Source organism: Phocoena sinus, chromosome 20 (assembly GCF_008692025.1).
Source record: "Phocoena sinus isolate mPhoSin1 chromosome 20, mPhoSin1.pri, whole genome shotgun sequence".
NCBI lineage: Eukaryota > Metazoa > Chordata > Mammalia > Artiodactyla > Phocoenidae > Phocoena > Phocoena sinus.
In genome coordinates, this window is record NC_045782.1 from 13,387,894 (window position 1) to 13,407,718 (window position 19,825).

A 19,825-nucleotide genomic window follows, 5' to 3' on the forward strand; every position below is an offset into this window, starting at 1 on the left:
TTTTCGAGGAACTACCATACTGGTTTACGCAGCAAATGTACCATTTTACATGCCCACCAACAGGGCATGGGGTCCGATTTCTCCACATTCTTGCCAACACCTGTTTTCTGGTTTCTTGATAGTGGCCATCCTAATGGGTGTGAAGTGGTAGACGATCTTAGTCTTTTAAATAAAGGAAAGAGCTAGATTTTTTTCCCCCTTGATTGTCTTGCTCTGAATGCACCCTAGGAGGCTCTTGATTGGGAATCAAATCTGGTAATTATTTAAAATGGCACTTTTGTATCCTCTGTTATAGATTGCTTTGATGGGCTTATTTCCTGCCCTCTCCTTTTTTTTTTTTTTTAAACAATCAACCAGCCACTTTTCCATATAAAAGACAAGTTATAACCCTTCACATTCTTTGTGCCTTTTCTTGATAATCTATAGCAGATGAATTGGTAAGCCTTCTAGACTACAGTATACCCAGTTCTCAGAATAACTCCAAATGCCTTGACTTTTTGTATTATGAAAGAGTTTTGGTCTTCTTTAGTCATTTCATGTACAGAATTCAAGATCAGATCATATAATACTAGATACTTCATAAGTCCCTAAGATGCCATGGTCTTGTTAATTGGGTATGTTATTTGAATGTACTATAGGCATTTAGCTAAAGTTGATAACATAGGACACCTATACTAAATTCCCCTTTATGTATTTAATGAACAGAATTCAGACCTTCAGGATGATTCTTTGGGTCTCAGATACTTCTTTAGGGGCAGATACATAGCTAAATTTTCAACAAAATAAAATGGGCTGCAGAAAAAGGGCCTATTGAAATTGCTGAGAAGGGACTATAGAATCTCTTGTTCTATCTAGGAGTGGGGGATCCTTAAATAGGTTTCATTTATCTGTGATATAGTTAGGCCCACCAGAATATATTTCTCAATCTCTGTTAACATAGTTCAGTTTACATTCTTCATTCTTTCATCAAATGTTTGTGTGCCATTTATATCATTAGATACTGTGCTTTTCTGGGAATAGAGAGATAAAGACACAGTTAATGCCCTTTTAGGATGGTAGTATTTGATGGGAAGAAAAACACTGATCCTCAACACAGAAAGAAGTATGAACATGGGTTGGAGAGCACAGTAAGGCTTTGCAGAATAAGAACTTGATCCAGAGGGATGAATAGTTTCCTAGACAAAGAGGAAAGGTCATGGGTCAACTGATCAATCTTACATAAAGCAAACCCAAGACCTCTCCAGAACCTTGAGTGACAGAACCTTTTTAAGGCAGTGTTTGATTCTGTGGCCCTTTCTGTCCTTGGGGTGTTTGCCGTTAGTGTTTTTGGACTTAAGAATTTGTTTCTATGAGCACACTACTTGGAAAGTTAGTTGAATGTGGTGGTTAAGAGGGAGCTCAGGCACTTAAGTTAAATTGTCTGGGTTCGAATTCTGGTTTTATCACTTAATAGCTGTGTGACTTTAGGCAAGTTACTTTTTCAGTTTTTTGTCTTTAAAGTCAGAATTATGTGTTCTGACAGCCGGCAGACATTTTTTTCCATGTTCAGAGAAATTATGGTTATGACCCTGTATACTTTGGTAGGAGGTACATGAGTCCCATCATCCAATACACAGCCTGCTTGTTTTCCTGTGACTGATTCTGAACAGTTTGCTTCCATCCTGAATCTGGCTCTTACTAGAAACTGTAGGCCCCCCTTTAGATTTTGTACTCTGTCTTTATAAAATTAAGACGATTGGACCTCAGCAGAGACCTGTTTTACCATCTGGCAGGGACAGTCTTGGGAGAATCAAGTTTACTGGGATGTTTACTACTAGGCATTGGCAATTAAGGTTTTTTTTAGATGTTGGGGGTAAGAGTTAATTAATTTTTGCTGTGTTGGGTCTTTGTTTATGTGCGAGGGCTTTCTCTAGTTGTGGCAAATGGGGGCCACTCTTCATCGCGCTCTGCGGGCCTCTCACTCTCGCTGCCTCTCTTGTTGCGGAGCACAGGCTTCAGACACACAGGCTCAGTAGTTGTGGCTCACAGGCCCTGTTACTCCGCGGCATGTGGGATCTTCCCAGAACCAGGGTTTGAACCCATGTTCCCTGCATTAGCAGGCAGATTCTCAACCACTGTGCCACCAGGGAAGCCTGGCAGTTAAAGGTTTTTGAAGATAATGTTCTTGGAGGTTAACTTGTAGGTGGAAGAAGATGTAGGCAGGAATAAACCACATTTTAATGTATTAAGCATGTATGTCTGTTGTCATTGAAATCATTTATCTTGCATCTATTCTTATAAAAGCAAACGAAAGGATCCCCATACAGATGAATTCAAATAAATGTTCAAATCTGAGAAAATATGATTAAATCAGAGCATGACTGTGGAGTCAGAGTGCCTGTTGTAATCCACTGAATTTGTGATTTTGAGCAAGTTTCACCCCCACAGTTTTTCGTTTCCTTTTATAAAATGGGGATAATACTGGTACCTACTTCAAAGGTCTGTTCAGATTCAGTGCATTCAGATTCAGTGTCTGTTCCGGTGCAAAGCATTTGGAACAGTGCCTACCGTGAGGTGTTTTATTTGTGAATCAGTTTATTGAAGGAATGTGTAAATAGTTCAGAGAGCAAAAACCAAGAACCAAAGCTAAATTAAAGTTGGGGTGCAAAACATTTGACTCTCCTGGCAGGATAGTCAGTAACAAAAAGAAGTAAGCTGGTTTAATGTAATGGATGTCTAACTAGGCTATTACCACTCAATGAAGGAGAAATGACCTGGAACAAAACAAGCTTAGTATTTGGTTAAGATGTCCTTGGAGTTGTGAGGATTATAATGTTTCAGAGTTTCTGTAACAGTGGTGATTTTCAGTCAGCTACCCGTTGTCCCCAAACTATCAAGAGTCCCAGAAATGATATTTTATTGCCCAAAACTCATGTACCAAACTGCGCATCCACAAGTAGTGATTTGACCATGAGATGCAGTTCTCTGGTTCATAAATTGCGATCATATCTACTGCAGATAGATTTGACAGTCTTCTGCCATCTGAGAAATGCTGAGATCGCATTGATAAAATAGTTGCTGCAATAATGATTTCATGAAATACTAGTGTTTGAGAAGGTTGTGTGAATATAACTGGTGTTAGTCCTCTGCTGATGGAGGTTTTAAGGTTGTGACTAGTCTAGAGTTTTGGATGAATTAGGGTTTTCACATACTTTTGGGGTATATTATACTTAGGATTGTGTTTCTGTTGCTGGTGTAAAAAAAAAAGGATAAGGATGACACCAGTGTTATGGGAATTTCTCTATAGTCATAATTTGTACAAATTGGTACAAAGCCTGGTTGTAGAACTTTTAGCTCTTTTCTCTTCTGCTTCGTGCTACTACTATCCCTTAATCTAGTTCCTTCGCGAGTGAAGAAATTTCTGAAGATAAAGGGCTATGAGGAGTAGTTTGGCTTTTAAAAGTAACTACTATAACTCCGTAATAAAAAGGCAGATAACTCAAAAATTGTCATAACATCTGAATGGTATTTTCCAGAGAGCATACAGAAATGGCCAGTTAGCATATGAAAAGATGCTCAACATCATTAGCCATCAAGGAAATGCGAATCAAAATCAGAGATACCACTTCACACCCACTAGGATGACTATTAAAAAAAAAAAGGGAACAAGTGTTGGTGAGAGTATGGAGGAATTAGACTCCTCCTCTATTGCTGGTGGAATGTAAAAATGGTGCAGCCCCTGTTAAAAAGTTCAGCAGTTCCTTCCTCAGAAAGTTATCACAGTTCCACTCCTTAAGTATATATTCAAGAGATTTGAATGCATACTTACATGAATGTTCATAGCAGCATTTTTCATAATAGCCAAAAAGTGGAAAGTCAACTCAAATGTCCATTAACTGATGAACGGATAAGTAAAATGTGGTATACACCTGTAGACATTCAGTAAATGAAGTATCGATAGATGCTGCACTATGGCTGAACCTTGAAACATGCTAAGTGAAAGAAGCCAGTTACAGAAGACAACATACTATATAGTTCCATTTATATGAAATGTCCAAATAGGTAAATCCATAGAGATGGAAAGTGGATTGGTGGTTGCCTAGGACTGAGGGATTTGGGGGTAAATGGGGAATGACTGCTAATGTGTATGGAGCTTTTCTTTTTCGAATGATGAAAAATGTTCTAAAATAGATTATAGTAATGGTTGTGCAAATTCTGTGAATATAACCACCATTGAATTGTATGCTTTAAATAGGTGAGTTGTATGTGAATTATAGATCAGTAAAGCTGTTATTTAATAATAACAGATAACTGCTACTTTTGTATTTGTACCACAGTCTTTTGTGCATTGTTTTGTGGCTTTTTCAATGAAGGGAATTGTATACTTACTTGAAGCTGGGATAGTAGAATATCATTGAGTATTTAAAATATATTTCTCCCCTCACATTGTAAAACTATTATATGATCATTGTTGAAAATTTCTAGAGCACAGAAAAATAAAAAAAATCTGTCATCTGGAATAGTACCCAGAGACATACCATTGTTAAATTTTTAGTGGTATTAGATATTTGGGTACAGTTTTTCCATATATAATGTTGCAGAGCGCTACAGTTTAAAAGAATTATGGTCTTTTTTTGGTGTAGCTACGTTACTTTTTAAATTGCTTTGTTGTTGGAACAACTTAGATGAATTACTGGTTCACTTCTGAGGCGTGTTTAATTTGTTGTTAGTTTTTGAGAACTAGTATGGCAGTGAGCTTGAAATGATACCCTCTTTACTCCACTGCCACTAAATTTAGGCTTTTTTACATGGCTGTGGTTAAAAAAAAAAAATGGATGTTTCAAATGAATGTGCTCAGGCTCCCACAGATGGTCTTAAATATGCCTTAATACTTTTTTTTTAATGCTTCAGGATTGCATTTAAAAAATTCAGCTGTATTGAGGTAAAATTTATAATACGTTACTTATACACATAAAATTCATTGTTTTTTTAAAAATTATTTTTGGCTGAGTTGGGTCTTCGTTGCTGCGTGTGGGCTTTCTCTAGTTGCGGCGAGCGGGGTCTACTCTTCGTTGCGGTGCGTGGGCTTCTCAAATTGTGGTGGCTTCTCTTGTTGCGGAGTGCAGGCTCTAGGTGCGTGGGCTTCAGTAGTTGTGGCTCGTGGTCTCTAGAGCGCAGGCTCCGTAGTTGTGGCGTGCGGGCTTAGTTGCTCCACGGCATGTGGGATCTTCCTGGACCAGGGCTCGAACCCGCGTCCCCTGAATTGGCAGGCGGATTCTTAACCACTGTGCCACCAGGGAAGTCCCAAATTCATTGTTTTGATAAATGTATTCAGTTGTGTAACCACCACGGTAGAACAATTCTGTTACCCCCCCAAATTTCCCTTGTACTTCTTTGCTCACAAGCCTTTCACTTCACCCCCATATCTTGGTAACCACTTACTTGCTTTCTGCCTTTATAGTTTTGCATTTTCTATAACTTGATTTAAATGGAATCATAGTCCTTTTTGGTCTGGCTTTTTCCTTTTGTTTTTAAAAATACCTTTATGGGAGTATAATTGCTTTACAATGTTGTGTTAGTTTCTGTTGTACAACAAAGTGAGTCAGCTATAAGTATACATATATCCCCATATCCCCTCCCTCTTGAGCCTCCCTCCCTGGTCTGGCTTTTTACAATTAGCATGTTTTTTGAAATTCATCCATGTTGTTACTTGTATCAATAGTTCATTCTTGAGTAGTATTCCATTGTATGGATGGACATTTGGGTTGTTTTCACCTTTTGGCTATTATGAATAAAATTGCTGTGGACAGGTATGTAAAAAAGTCTTTGTGAAGATTATGTTCGTATCTCTTGGGTAATACCTAGGAGTGGGCTTGCTTAGTCTTACAGTGTTGAACTCTGTAAGAAACTACTGAATTGTTTTCTAAAGATCATACCATCTTAATATTTCTATCTAACTTCTGTTTTTAAAAAATATTTATTTGGCTGGGTCAGGTCTTGGTTGAAGAACATGGGATCTTCTTTGCAGCATGCAGGATCTTTCGTTGCGGTGCGTGGGTTCTTTGTTGCGGCACACTTGCTTTTCTTTAGTTGTGGTGCGCGGGCTCCAGAGTGCGTGGGCTCGGTAGTTGTGGCATGTAGGTTCTCTAGTTGTGGCTTGCGGGCTCAGTAGTTGCAGCACGCGGGCTCAGTAGTTGTGACACTTGGGCTTAGTTGCCCCCGCAGCATGTGGGATCTTAGTTCCCCGACCGGGGGCTGAACCCGAGTCCCCTGCATTGGAAGGTGGATTCTTAACCACTGCACCACCAGGGAACTCCCCCCACTATGTAACTTCTTGATATTCCTGAAAGGATAATTTTTGGGAACATATCATTTCCTGGGATTACACATAATTTATCATATCATTAAGCAGTGTTTCATAAAGTCACCATCTGCATTGTACTTTAAGGTATGCTTATGCTTAGAATGTGTGCTAAGGGTGCTTGTTAAAACGCAGATCCTTGGGTCTCATCACCAAAAATTCTGACACAGTAAAAGTTGGAGAGCCACATGCTAATATGGCACTTAGTCTTTTCTAAAAGCATAGTTTTCATTAATATATTTATTCAGTGTTTATTGAGCTGTTTTTGGCTCTTCCTTTGCATTCACGTACATTTTATTAACTATTTTTTCCTATATGTGGGATCACCCAAGGTTTATCTGGGCCCCTTTCTTTGCTCGCCACCTAGTGGTGACAAATAAGAGCCATACAAAACTTTACTGATGAATGAATGCATAGGAGGTGGACAGTGCCCTTCTAAAGGAGGAAGGATTGCAAATACCCAAAGATAAGTTTGTGTTTGTGACTAGCCAAATGCTCAGTATATGCTTGCTATACGAATGAATTCCCTTTTTTCCAGTGACTGCTTTTTGGGGAAGTTCAATTTATTTGTATTTAATTGGGGAATAATTTGAGAGAAAATGCATTTTAGAGCCTGTAAATTTAAAACTTTTGTTTTAAACTGCCAGCTGAATTATTTTTACTGGGAAACGGATAGGTGTGCGCTCCTAGTTCTCTTAATATGGGAGAGATGCCTCCAAGCCATACTGAATTATACTTGATACTGTATGAAGTCATTTTGGTTCCATACAATTTATATTCTAGATACTATGTTTTCTGGGCTCTTACTTTACTTTATCTTTTTACATGGTTTTAGTTTTTTACTCATACTAGTTTTGATGATTGTGAAGTTATTTTGTTAAAAATTTTTTTCTTTGCTTTACATTAGCTTGACAGCAAAAAGATCTACTGTGATAAGGATGTTACAGGGCTTCCCTGGTGGCGCAGTGGTTGAGAGTCTGCCTGCTGATGCAGGGGACGTGGGCTCATGCCCCGGTCCGGGAGGATCCCGCATGCTGCGGAGCAGCTGGGCCCGTGAGCCATGGCCGCTGAGCCTGCACGTCCGGAGCCTGTGCTCCGCAACGGGAGAGGCCACAACAGTGAGAGGCCCACGTACTGCAAAAAAAAAAAAGAATGTTTCAACAAAACATAGTTTGTACGGTCTCATTTTATTTTCACTTATAGAAATGGTGGAATCAATGAAGAAAGTAGCAGGGATGGATGTGGAGTTGACAGTTGAAGAAAGAAACCTCCTATCTGTTGCATATAAAAATGTGATTGGAGCTAGAAGAGCTTCCTGGAGGATAATCAGCAGCATTGAACAGAAAGAAGAAAACAAGGGAGGAGAAGACAAACTAAAAATGATTCGGGAATATCGGCAAATGGTGAGATTGTCATATCCTAGACAAGTTTAAAGTATGATGTCTTAGGTGGTGGACTGTTTAAATCATAGCCTAGTACACACATTGTTGTATACCTGTGTAATGTATATTTTACATTTTAATGTATTTACATCTTTCACCCACCTGGATTGGGAATTGTAGGCTATACAGTATTTCAGGACAGAGGAGAACTTTTTTCCCTTGGAAGCTGCAGAGAGTAGTGTTGAGCACCACACAAGTAAAGAACTAATTTAATCTCTGTTTTTATTGTGGTAACTACAAAATACTTCCTTGAGTGACTTGAAATTACCATTCAGGACAATGTAACAAATATTTGTGTGCCTGTTATGTGCCACACCAGTTGCTAGGTGTTATGTGCAAAGTTGAGGCAGTTACAGTTAGTATCTTTATGGAAGATCAGTCTAGTCATTGTTTTTTTAATAGAATAGAAAGTATCAGAGGGCATTGGACGTTATTTCATAAAGTTATTGTTTCATATATTACATGTGGGTATATACGGATATGTAATGTTTTTATTGTGGGTTTTGGTCAAAAAAGTTTGATCTAGTGCAGTGGTTCTCAACCAGAGGTAACTTTGCTCCTCAGAGGACATTTGGCAATGTCTAGAGGCATTTTGGATTGTCACAGCTTGACAGTTCTGCTGGTATTTTAGTGGGTAGAAATGAGGATACTGCTGAGCATCCTGTTATGCATAGAATAGCCCCCCACTGTTGAGAAACTGATACTAGTGGAACTGATTCTCAACACACTCTTAAGAGTACAGTGAGGGAAATAACAGAAGCAGTCACAAAGTTAGCATGGGGAGTAGTAAATTTGGTAGGGGGAGGGAAAAGGGAAACGTTTACTGACTAACATGGGGAGATATTTGTAATATATATAATTGTGCAAGGTACTGTATTTAATCTTCAAATGACCGTGTAAAGGGTATTTCTCCAGTTCATAGATGGGAAAACAGAGGTGTTCTGAGTGATTAAGTAACATGCCTGGGGTTACAGAGAAGGTGGTTAGCTGGTACCAGTGTGACCATTACTTTCAAATATGTTGAAAAAAGAATATGGATTGTCGGTAGACAAGTTTGGTGTCTCAGAGGGATGAGGAAATGAGCAAGTGCTAAAGAGGTAAGTCTGTGAACTAGATTGTGGGATTTGGGATAAGTAGGAAAGGAAGCAGGAAGCAAAGAGAGGAACTGATAAATTGGGAGAAGATGAAAGAGTCAAGAGGCTGGAATTTAAGACTTCCAGGATAGAACAGCACAGTTAGGAGTATGGACAAGTGAGGGTCATGGAGTTGAGATGAAGGAACTGTGTTGAAAGGAACATGATAATACCTTGGTGTGATACCCGGAACTGGAGAGGTAAGCTGTAGATACTCAGTGAATGTGGGTGAAGAGCCTGCGGAGATCTACTGATAACAGAAATTGAGAAATTAAAACATAGTGGATGAGCTTCCAAGGAGGAAGGGTTTGGAGTATTAGGAGAGCAGTCATACTGAGTCAGTGAGGAGTTAAGAGAGTCAGAAATCATCCTTCTCTTAGAGCAGTCTGTCTTTACTTGAAAAGCCATAAAGAAGATAGTTCATTCAGGAGAAAGCTGGTTTTACTTAGGATTAGAAAGAGATTATAGGAGAAGAGAGAGTGGGCAAATTATTTACAGTGGGAAGGAGGAGGTTCCAGAGGGCATGAAATGAATTTGGAAAGGTTGAACAATGTCACTGTAGTAATAGAAAATGGAAAGCAGACTGTGTATACATGTGGAGGAGTAGTGTGCGTTTTGGGCATGATAAACGAATTGGGACGAGTGGCAGTATTTCCTTTAGTTTACAGATTTTTGGTGTTGTAACTGGCTATGGATCTACCACTCAGGTGGTTGGCTGTTGAGCATAGTAGTGGTTAGAAATGGTGAGCCTTGGAAGCAGAATACCTTCGTTTGAATTTTTATTCCATCCCTTACAAACTGTGACTAACCATGCAACCTTACCTGGGTTCAAGTTCTCACTCTGCCTCTAAGTTCTTGAAGTTAGTGATCTTTGGACGAATATAGTAATCTTTGTTTTCCCATTAAGTGGAGACAATAGTTGCTACCTTGTTAAAGAAGCTACTTAATATAAATGTGCTGCACTTAGTAAGTAGTAATCACTGTTCTGTAGTTGAACTGTGAGGTTTTTTTTAAGCACTTAAGTAATGGCACTTAGGAAGAAAGACTTTCCATAAACCGGACACAGCTTGTCTCTGCTTTTTTATCAAGAGAGGGAAGGGGGTTTGGAGAGGGAGGAGTATGCATGTTCTCTTCTCCAAAACCAGAGATACAATGTGATAATTTATATATAATTTTTTTTTTTTTTTAATATATAATTTCTTAAACAGTTTTTTTGACTTTATTTTCAGGTTGAGACTGAGCTAAAGTTAATCTGTTGTGACATTCTGGATGTACTGGACAAACACCTCATTCCAGCAGCTAACACTGGCGAGTCCAAGGTTTTCTATTATAAAATGTAGGTTCTATACTAGAAGGGAAAATGTCAGATTAAATGTTGGCTCTCTTAGAATCATCACTTTTTAATGTAGATTTACAACATTTTATTTAATGTTGGAAAGATAGTTACGGGAGGAGTGAGTCTCAAGAATTAAATGAATTTTTGAATACTCATTTGCAGATTCACTGCTAAGAATCAATAGTACTGCATTTAAGGTGGTCAGACTATTACTGTAAAAATGTGCTAAGTTTCGCTTTACCTATTCATAGTCATTTGCTTGTGTGGGGCTGCCCCCCTAGCTACAAGCAGTGCATTACACAGTTCAGTCTTCTTATTTTTTTTTGCGGTACGCGGGCCTCTCACCGCTGCGGCCCCTCCCGCCGCGGAGCACAGGCTCTGGACGCGCAGGCCCAGCGGCCATGGCTCACAGGCCCAGCCACTCCGCAGCACGAACCCGCGTCCCCCGCATCGGCAGGCGGACCCCCAACCACTGTGCCACCAGGGAAGCCCCACAGTTCAGTCTTAACAATTTATATGGAAGTTTTATTTCATGATTAACAAACTGTTGTGCCATTCTTTGGAACCACTTTTTATATTTAATTCTCATCAAGTGATAAATTTGTTTTTTGAGCCTTTTCAGTTAATTTCTCTAGGATTTGGCTTATATTTGGCAGTGTGAAATCTCTGAGGAGGAAAACTAAATAGATGAGTCAGTCATTCCTGAAAGAGGCTTTTTGAAATTATTGAAGTATACCGGTTTCATATTTTTGTCACATATGTGATCTTATGTAATACAGAAAACTTTTAACAACTTATTTAAAAAGCATTATTCCTAATTCTGTGTTTTGTTTTTGTTTTGTTTTAGGAAAGGGGACTACCACAGGTATCTGGCTGAATTTGCCACAGGAAATGACAGGAAGGAAGCTGCGGAGAACAGCCTAGTGGCTTATAAAGCTGCTAGTGATATTGCAATGACAGAACTTCCACCAACACATCCCATTCGCTTAGGTCTTGCTCTCAATTTTTCCGTATTCTACTATGAAATTCTTAATTCCCCTGACCGTGCCTGCAGGTAGGTAATGAAGGGAGAACAAACGCTCTCACTATGAAAGTAAAAAAGGGTTACAAAGGAGAATAGTAACTTGTTTTTTGTCTTGTTCCTTGGGACTGCCTTCATTGGCTTGGCCCTGTAATAAAGAATTATTCTGGCTTTTAATGCAGCTGTTTTGAATGATATAAAGACAGACCTATCTCATTTCACTAGGATAGCAGTTAGGATAATTATGTTGATGGGGAAAAAATTGATTGGTAGATTGAAAAGAATCTTGTTACAGAGTAAGAGGAAGGAATGAGGAATTTTCATAATAGAATTATCTTCATTTCTGTATATTAGCTTTCAGTCTTTATAGCATGTGTTTAATATAGTTATGCTCTTAGTGTACATGTCATTTTGTATTTTCTATCATAAAATTTGGCATCCTATTGACGTATGTAAAAGTACTCCCCCATTTATACTTCAGATTGTTCCCTTTTTTTCTTTTTTTTGGGGGGGGTGTGGTACGCAGGCCTCTCACTGTTGTGGCCTCTCCCATTGCGGAGCACAGGCTCCGGACGCGCAGGCTTAGCGGCCATGGCTCAAGGGCCCAGCCGCTCCACAGCATGTGGGATCTTCCCGGACCGGGCCACGAACCCATGTCCCCTGCATCGGCAGGCGGACTCTCAACCACTGCGCCACCAGGGAAGCCCTGTTCCCAATTTTTGATACACATATAAATTTAAGGAATATCTTTATGTACATAGCTTTTTACTTTTTAAATATACATAACATGAAGTTTAGCGTTTTTTTTTTTTTAATTAATTTATTGGCTGCATTGGGTCTTCATTGCGGTGTGTGGGCCTCTCGTTGCGGTGGCTTCTTTTGTTGTGGAGCACGGGCTCTAGGTGCGTGGGTTTCAGTAGTTGTGGCTTGCGGGCTCTAGAGCACAGGCTCAGTAGTTGTAGCACATGGGCTTAGTTGCTCTGCAGCATGTGGGATCTTCCCGGACCAGGGCTCGAACCCCTGTCCCCTGCATTGGCAGGCGGATTCTTAACCACTGTGCCATCAGGGAAGCCCTAGCATTTTGTTTTTAAATGTGCAATTCAGTGGTATTAAGTACACACACAATATTGTCTGTCAACACTATTTCTAAAACTTTTTCATCACGTGAAACAAACAGATCACTAAACAATAACTCCATATTTCCTTCTGCCCCAGTCCCTGGTAATCTCTACTTCCTGTCTTTATGAGTTTGCCTATTTTAGATATCTCATATAATAGGAATAATATATTTGTTCTTTGTAACTTCAGTGTTCTTGAGTATGTAGGAATCAGATATCCCATGAAAGGAGAGATTTTCCTGATGTAAGGTGGATTCATTTGAATGCAAATAAATATTAATTTATCTGAAAATATTCTAAATGTTGCTAGTCGAGTTTGTCCAAACAGGTAATATGTCTTGTCTAATAAAGAAGCTATAGCTGTTTAGCTGATAGTACTGGTTGAATCTCTCGTTGCCATTCTCCAGGCTAGCTGTCCCACACGTAGCTTCAACTTAGTCCTTTTCATGCTTTTGCTTTAAACGGAAGTGTGCTATTTGTGCTCTTTTCCTACCCATTAATTAGTTCAAATATGACTTCCCCATTTGCTCCTCCTCTTGGGTCCCTAAAGTACTTTCTCCAGGATAGCACTTCATCCTCCTATTATAGTATTTATGTGTCAGTCCCTCTATTCTTAGATGTTTTAAAAAGTTCATTGTGGACCCAGGTTATGTCTCTCTTTCCTCTTTTCTTTTCCCCACCCGTGTCCATCGTCACTTGGTGTACATAGTACACAGTACTCAATAAGTGAATGTGAATTTTGTTTCATTTTAACTGTAGTAATTCGCTTATATGATCACATTTTTGTGAGTTTTAGATTGCCTAGTTTTCTTCCTTGCTCCATTAACATTAAATTCTGTTGGATTAAATTGTGATACTGTCTCAGAATTTTCTTTTTGCATTAAAACTTTGGTGAACTGTTGACTAGAATTTGGAAATACCTTTAATATGCATGTATTTTGGTGGTGAATTAGAATGGGATTAGGTCTGCTTGTCAAAAGCATAGTCATAAGTGGAACTCCAAAAGTTCCACTAGTTCCAAAGTTGCTGGATTACAAAATTAAAAAGGGAATTAATAGGAAGTTAATTTTCATCAGTTACATCTGCTTTTCCTTTATTTCAGTGCCTAAACCCAAGCATTCAGTGTCAATATTACTGTGTGATAACTGAAGAAAAGACTGAAATTTAACTTATGTCATTTCCAATTCTGGTTTTGGACTTTTTTAGTTTATTTTTGTAATACATTTATGTAAACACTTGTAGGTTGGCAAAAGCAGCTTTTGATGATGCAATTGCAGAACTGGATACGCTGAGTGAAGAAAGCTATAAGGACTCTACGCTTATCATGCAGTTGTTACGTGATAATCTGACACTATGGACTTCAGACATGCAGGGTGATGGTAAGGAGACTGAAGTTAAAGTGTTGTCTCTTTCAGTTGTTGGATCTGTTTACTCTTAGAAGTTGGAATTTCTTTACATTAAGCTACAATTCAGATTCAACAGCCTTTCCTCCAAACTATCAAATTTTGATTACTGCCTTTACCGGAAATGATATCAAAGTACAGTCTTCCATTTTGGTCTGTAAGATGATAAAAGACATGTTTGGGAAAGGGGATCTTTTGTTAATATTCAAAGATTGAAAGTTTTGCCTCTAATACTGTTTGGTAAACTTAGTTTACCTCTTCTCTCACACTGTGTTTTGAAAGATGGAGGGAGAGGAAGCAGTTCATATTATCATTCCTCAGATTCAATTTTAGGGGGTCTAAGGTTATTTGTATTTGATTGTCATGATCACTGCTTTGGCTGAGTGGTAATCCTCAGGTTAAAACTAGATGGTTAGGGGGAAGGGTAAGCTGTGACAAAGTGAGAGAGTGGCATGGACATATATACACTACCAAACGTAAAATAGCTAGTGGGAAGCAGCTGCATAGCACAGGGAGATCAGCTTGGTGCTTTGTGACCACCTAGAGGGGTGGGATAGGGAGGGTGGGAGGGAGGGAGACACAAGAGGGAAGAGATATGGGAATATATGTATATGTATAACTGATTCACTTTGTTATAAAGCAGAAACTAACACACCATTGTAAAGCAATTATGCTTCAATAAAGATGTTAAAAGAAAACAAAAACAACTAGATGGTTATAAGCAGATGTTTATGAAGCATCTTTTCTGTGTGGAAATCTTTTATCTAAAAAAAGAACTAGTGTTACCTCTGTATTCTACACAACAAATGGCATGTCCTGCCCATAGGTCCTTATTTAAGAGGTCTGGTGTAGTGTCTTGTTTTCTAGCGTTGCAGTTGTAAATAGTTACTAGAATATTTTATAAAATTTAATCTTGTGATGGGCGGTGGGGTGGGGTGGGTGCTTAATGTTTCTTCCAGTTGTAAAAGGCCAAATTTGTCACGTTTCTTGATTTTAAAGGATATTTTATTCTGCCCATTTCTAAAGAATTGTTTTAATCCATGATACATCATTGAAGGAGGGGGGATGGGACAGGGAGATGGACACAGACTAGTGTGGCATGATAATTATGAGAGTTTTTGTAATTGGTGGTGGTGATATGGGGAGTGGAAATAAAGTTTCTTGTCATTTTCAGCTACAGATCCTTTAAGAGTGTATTACCCAAACTGAAGCATATGTTGTATTGCTTGAGGCTAGCTGTACTTTCCGTTGGTCAAACCAACATGTTGTACTGTATTTGGAAGCATACTTTTAAAAGATGTATTTGAAAATGGGTGTCAGGGCATGTAGGTTGGCAGTGGAAGGATAGAGTCAGATTTTAGAATTACCTTGAGTCATGGTACTGAAGTGAGAATTAGGTGACTCAGCTTCTAAAGTGCACCAGCTTGATGAACTATTTAGAAACTTGACTAGGGTTGGCATGAGATATGTGGCACATGTGACCTACTTGCGCACTTTACTGACAAAGCCAGATGGAGTCACAGATGACTTTTCATTCAACACAGCACTTGAGGGGCAACCAGTACCAGTCTGTGGGACTCAAAACCAATTTAACTATCTCTGAACTAATGACTAAGGTTCCTTCCAGCTTTAAATTCTATTGTATTCTAACAATAACTACTAAGAAGAATGGCCAAATAGCTGTGGACTCTTCACAGTCACCCCCAGCTCAGAGAAGACTAATATCTCTGCCTGTTTGAGGGGATAAAAGGAAAGCATGTGGAGAGTTTGGTAAGCGGTTATTGACCTCTAAGTAAGCTCTATACCCCTTTGACCTCTGGGGATGTTTTTTTGAGGGTGAAAAGTAACAAAAAGAAGGTGACTTTGAAAAGCAATTTTTTTTAGACATTTGATGCCAGCTCTTATAACTAAGTTGCTAGACTACAAAAATAAAGTATATTTTTCATTATCACTCATAACCAGGAATTGATTGAGGGTAGACTGTATGTCACTCCATTTTTATACAGAACCAAAGATATGCTTTTTCTTGGTTATCGAGCATTGTTTTATGAAATGGATCATTTAAAAATAGGGTATCTTTAGATTTGTTATGTTTTCATAATTGGGAAGGTTCTTTGTACAAAATGTTTTATTACATTTTAGGGTAGATTTCTCTTTGATCCTAAAAGACTTAAAAATCTAGTGAAATTCAGTTGCCTCAGTTCCTTTTCATTTTGTAAATTGACCAATTAATTAAATTTGGTTGAAACAGATTGATTTTCATTTAAGAGGTTTGTCACAAAATATTTGGAATTAAGAAGCAGTTTAATGTGAAAAATTCAAGTGGTCTATCTTGAAATTTTAGCAATATTAAGCTATCTGAATTTACAAATCGTTGTCGGTACTAGGAAATTATTTGCCAGTTTTGCTAAAAGGTAGAGTATTACATGTTTCATTAAATTGCTTTTGTGATTTAGAATCAATGCTGAATGTAGAAGAATTTTGGTCATGAAATTGGTCAGGATGTTACTTGCATTTATTTTAAGGATTATTTAGATGGTTTTCTCCTTTTTTACTTTAAATATGAAAAATGGTGTCAAAAACCTTTTGAATTGAGGGTTTCTAAAGGAAGAAGTATATATTCACAAGCCTTTACTTACACATTTATATGTTATTAACAGCAGAGTATGTTAATGTCTGTCTGGGCCTTTTGAAACATAATTCTTTAAAGGGAGCACCACTTTTTCTCATCAAGCGATTTCAGTCCTTTTCTTAACCTGTGGTCAGAGGACTGTTAAATACACAAGTCCATAGAGAGGAAATGTGTTCGCTCTGCCAGTTCCCCTCCTCCCCTCCAAATCTAGAAACTGGGCAAAGAAATATGTATCTGAAGAACCCTTTTTGCCCCCCTTCTGTATACCTTTTAAGAGGATATTATTACATCCTCTTAAAAAGGAACAGATTATTTCTTAGAGTGAAGTTCATACAAAGTAAAAGGATCAAAATCTGACTCCCCTAAATCATTGATGTTTCCTTTGTCCTGCTCTTGGTTTATTTTTCTTGTAATGTTGCTTTCATATGATTGTTCTCCTTCCCTTTCTCCTTGCAATATAGATTCCTAAAGGAAAATCCAACTCTTCCTTTCCTAAAAACTCTACTTTGTAAGTCATTATCATGGCACAGTGAATTCTGCTTTTAGTTTTGGTTCTTCACTAATCATGCCTGCATATCATCATCTTGTCGCTTAAAAAACTGCCTGTTCTACATTCCAGGATGTGAAACCTTCTAAGACATTTATGATCTGCTACCCCTGTCTACCTCTGTTTGGGTGTGACTTATGTGACAGTATTTTTATGCCAAAGTTACTTGGAACTTTTGGCAAATCTAATGGTTGCTTATGAGTAAATTAGAGTGTGCTCTGTTGTTGTATGTTAACCATATTTTGGCAGTGTATGGCTGTTAAAAATGAGAGTGAACGTTCCTATCATTTCCTAAGTTTGAATACATTATTCTTTGGGGGAACAGTTGGGTGGACCATCATTTTTTCCCTCAGTAAATAGTTACTTTTGTCTTTCTTTGCACGTCTTTTTCTAAATGTGATTCAAAAATCTTTATGTACATTAAGTACTTTTACACAATGTCAAATATTTTTATCACAAAAATGTTAAAATGACTGAAACTATCTTTACTTAACCCTTATTGCCATGACAGCATTTATTGTATCAAGGTCTTTAAGACTGTTTAAAAGCATTCCTCAGAGTTTTGCTTTATGTCTGTAGGCAGCTGGTCTTAGTGTCATTTGTCCATTCTAATTAAGTAATTTAACAAGCACTATGAATGGATGGGTTGTCTGAACTATCATATAATGATTGTTGGGTTAGTTCATTGATTTTCATTTATTTTGATCAAACTAGTAACTACATAGGAATTACAAGTGGTTTGTTAAGAAGAATGTAACTTTTACACGTTTATTTTTTGGCAGAAGCCTGCATGCTTCCTTATTATGGCTGACTTATTTAATGCTTATTAATAGGTAGATGATTCTCTGGTAAATAGGCTGGCTTTCTGTTGCATGTCATAGTGCAGTTGAAACTCCTCAGGCTAATCATCGTGTTCAAAGGGAAAAGAAAAGTGGCATGAGAGAACTGGTCCAAATGCCCTTCTTTAATAACCTCAGTGGTCTGGTTTACTTTGAGCATGCTGTTCCACTCTGGAGTGAGAAATTGTGATTATGGTTTGGTGTGACTGTCCAGGATACAAAATGTGTAAAATATTCGTTTACAAAAGCAGAATCCTCCCTCTAAAACTATAGAACTCCTTTGAAGAATTTTACTGCTCAGTTCTCTTACTGAAACATTTCTACTAATGGGGCCTGCAGAAAAATTAGATTTTGCAAAAAATTATAACATACTCTTGGTTCTTGAAGAGGTGAGGTTATTGAGAAAGAGTATTTTGACTCAAGGTATACATGAAAGCTTGAAAATCATTTTAACAATATGGTTACCTGGCTGTCTGTCTAAGAGCTTTTTTAGCATAAAAACACTGACTTTTACTATGCATCAGTTTTTTTTCATCCTGTTGATCATTCAGGACCTTGATCCAGCAGCACCTCTTGGCTTAGGCATCTCAGGTGTCAAGGTAGAAATCCTTTGCCTGTCTGTGTTTAAACCAATTGTAGCAAATATAAGGAGTCTTTATGCTTGGAATGATACCTTTGTGACCACAACAGCCTAGTTTAGTCATTATGAAATAATTAACTGTCATTCTTCTTTGCAGGTGAAGAGCAGAATAAAGAAGCGCTGCAGGATGTGGAAGATGAAAATCAGTGAGACATAAAAGCCAACAAGAGAAACCATCTCTGACCACCCCACACGTTCCCATCCCACCCCTCTTGGAAATTCCCCCATTGTCACTGAGAACCACCAAATCTGACTTTTACATTTGGTCTCAGAATTTAGGTTCCTGCCCTGTTGGTTTTTTTTTTTTTTTTTTTTTTTTTGAAAAAAAAAAAAAAAACAGTTTTCAAAAGTTCTTAAAGGCAAGAGTGAATTTCTGTGGATTTTACTGGTCCCAGCTTTTAGGTTCTTTAAGACACTAACAGGACTGCATAGAGGCTTTTTCAGCATTACTGTATTGTCTCCTGCCAGATGTGGCAAGATCACCATTAGAAATGGAAATTACATTTGAAAGCCATTAGACTTTTAGGTGATGCAAGCATCTAAGAGAAAAGTTAATCACACTATAGAGGTGTATGTGGTATCATTTTCCCTTTTTCTAATTGTTTAAATTGAACTTTATACCAATGTTTAAAATTAATTGGATGTTAGCTTGAGGTGGTTAAGGTTGTTTGAGGAGCTTGTTGTAATGGTTTTGCTGTAAAAAGTGTTTCAAACTCTGCTGAAATGTTGCTGAAAAGCATGGTGCTGGTAACAGTTCAACAATCCGTGGCTGCTCATTCTTGCCTACTTTACTCTCCCTCTGAAGCAGGTTAGCATTGAAGGTGGTAATGGAAAAGCCTGCATGCGTGTTCAATTCTTTGTTTCTTCTCCTTCCCTCTCCCCCTGGGCCCCGCCCCTCCCCTCCTTCGCTCGCTCAACCTCTTTTGTTCAGTATGTGTAACTTGAAGCTAATTTGTACTACTGGATATCTGACTGGAGCCACAGATACAGAATCTGTATTGTTCTTACTGAAACACAGCATGGATTAACATTAAACTTAAATAAAACAAACCTAAATTAAAAATGCCAAACATCATTGCGCCTCCATCCTTTATCCTTCTAAAATAAAATCTCTAGTCTGAACATATTGTTTGCCTGAATGTGAAAAAGATCCCATTTATTTTTTTCCTTCCGTAAATCACTTGTCTGTTTCCCAAAAATGATGTATATTTCTGGGGGGAAAATACCTGTAACCTGGTTGTGAAGAACAAGTATAAGTAGTGCAAGTATCCTGTCTTCTAAACCAGATAACAACACAATGTTTATTTTAATCATTAAAGTGCAAGTGTGTATTTATAATACAAGGTGTAATTGTGGATCATCTAGCATGGACTT

General features: G+C 38.1%; 1 protein-coding gene across 1 annotated transcript in view; it reads left to right on the forward strand.

Annotated features, from left to right (window-relative positions):
* YWHAE (tyrosine 3-monooxygenase/tryptophan 5-monooxygenase activation protein epsilon) overlaps nt 1-19,521 on the forward strand; it is a 44,899-nt gene extending 25,378 nt beyond the window's left edge. The window contains exons 2-6 of the mRNA XM_032615821.1: nt 7,544-7,743; nt 10,145-10,251; nt 11,099-11,305; nt 13,633-13,769; nt 18,549-19,521. Coding sequence (XP_032471712.1) covers nt 7,544-7,743; nt 10,145-10,251; nt 11,099-11,305; nt 13,633-13,769; nt 18,549-18,601 — 704 coding nt within the window. The 3' untranslated portion in view covers nt 18,602-19,521. The remainder of the gene's footprint in view (nt 1-7,543; nt 7,744-10,144; nt 10,252-11,098; nt 11,306-13,632; nt 13,770-18,548) is intronic.
* The last annotated feature ends 304 nt before the right edge of the window (nt 19,522-19,825 follow it).